We start from the raw sequence: 844 nt of genomic DNA, 5'->3' as shown, positions 1-844 counted from the left end.
CATGATTTGGTGCGCATTATTACCTTACGAATGTTAGCTCCTCCCTTACCTTACGAATGTTGGCTCCTCCCTTACCTTACGAATGTTAGCGCCACCCTTACCTTACGAATGTTGGCTCCTCCCTTACCTTACGAATGTTGGCTCCTCCCTTGCCGATGAGAAACTTGTGATGCTCGGGCTTCGCCTTCACTTCGACCATGTGACTGTGAATCTGCTTCTCAGTGGCCAGCTCTAGCAGCAGCTTCTTCGCTTTCTCCACATCGTCCTTGGGCCCTCGCACTTGCACCTACCGCAGGAAGCTACCGTTAGTGCACGAACGCTATTCGCACATGCCCAACATTCGACCACAATATCGTACGGAAACGTGTGCGTGTATTTTCGGGTAAACAGGCCAATTGCTTACTACGCTGACGGTTTGATTCCCAAATTAAATTACACAAACGTGTCAAAAACATGTGTCAAAAACATGTGTCAAAAACATGACAAAAAACATGTGTAAACAAATTATATTACACAAACATGTGTCAAAAACATGACAAAAAACATGTGTAAACAAATTATATTACACAAACATTACATGTGTTCATCTGGAGAAAAATGTTCATCATTCAGTCCCACCAGCTAAGGAACAAGTAGAGCAATTCGACGACATGGCCAGGACAAGGGGGAGAAGAGGGAGGTACTGGAAGAGGGAGTGCCGTGTAGCAGTAGGTAGGAGAGTTCCCGGGAGAGCAGGAGAGAGGGAGAGAGGGAGGGAGGGAGGGAAGAAGGGGAAAAGGGGTGGGGGAGGCAGAGAGAGAGAGAGTGAGAGAGCGAGAGCGAGAGAGCGAGAGCGAGATAGCAA

The 844-nt window shown here is 47.6% G+C and overlaps 1 protein-coding gene across 1 annotated transcript in view; it reads right to left on the bottom strand.

Annotated features, from left to right (window-relative positions):
- The window catches only part of LOC106806663 (vigilin-like), a gene marked incomplete at its 3' end in the record, with an annotated part of 53,142 nt that overhangs the window by 14,636 nt on the left and 37,662 nt on the right, over positions 1-844 (bottom strand). Inside the window, 1 exon segment of the mRNA XM_014808676.1 lies at positions 102-286. Within this exon segment, the coding sequence (XP_014664162.1) occupies positions 102-286 (185 nt within the window).

The sequence above is a fragment of the Priapulus caudatus genome, unplaced genomic scaffold (assembly GCF_000485595.1).
Source record: "Priapulus caudatus unplaced genomic scaffold, Priapulus_caudatus-5.0.1 Scaffold172, whole genome shotgun sequence".
NCBI lineage: Eukaryota > Metazoa > Priapulida > Priapulimorpha > Priapulimorphida > Priapulidae > Priapulus > Priapulus caudatus.
The sequence above is the reverse complement of the archived record's forward strand: the minus strand, read 5'-3'. Positions and strand labels throughout refer to the sequence as shown.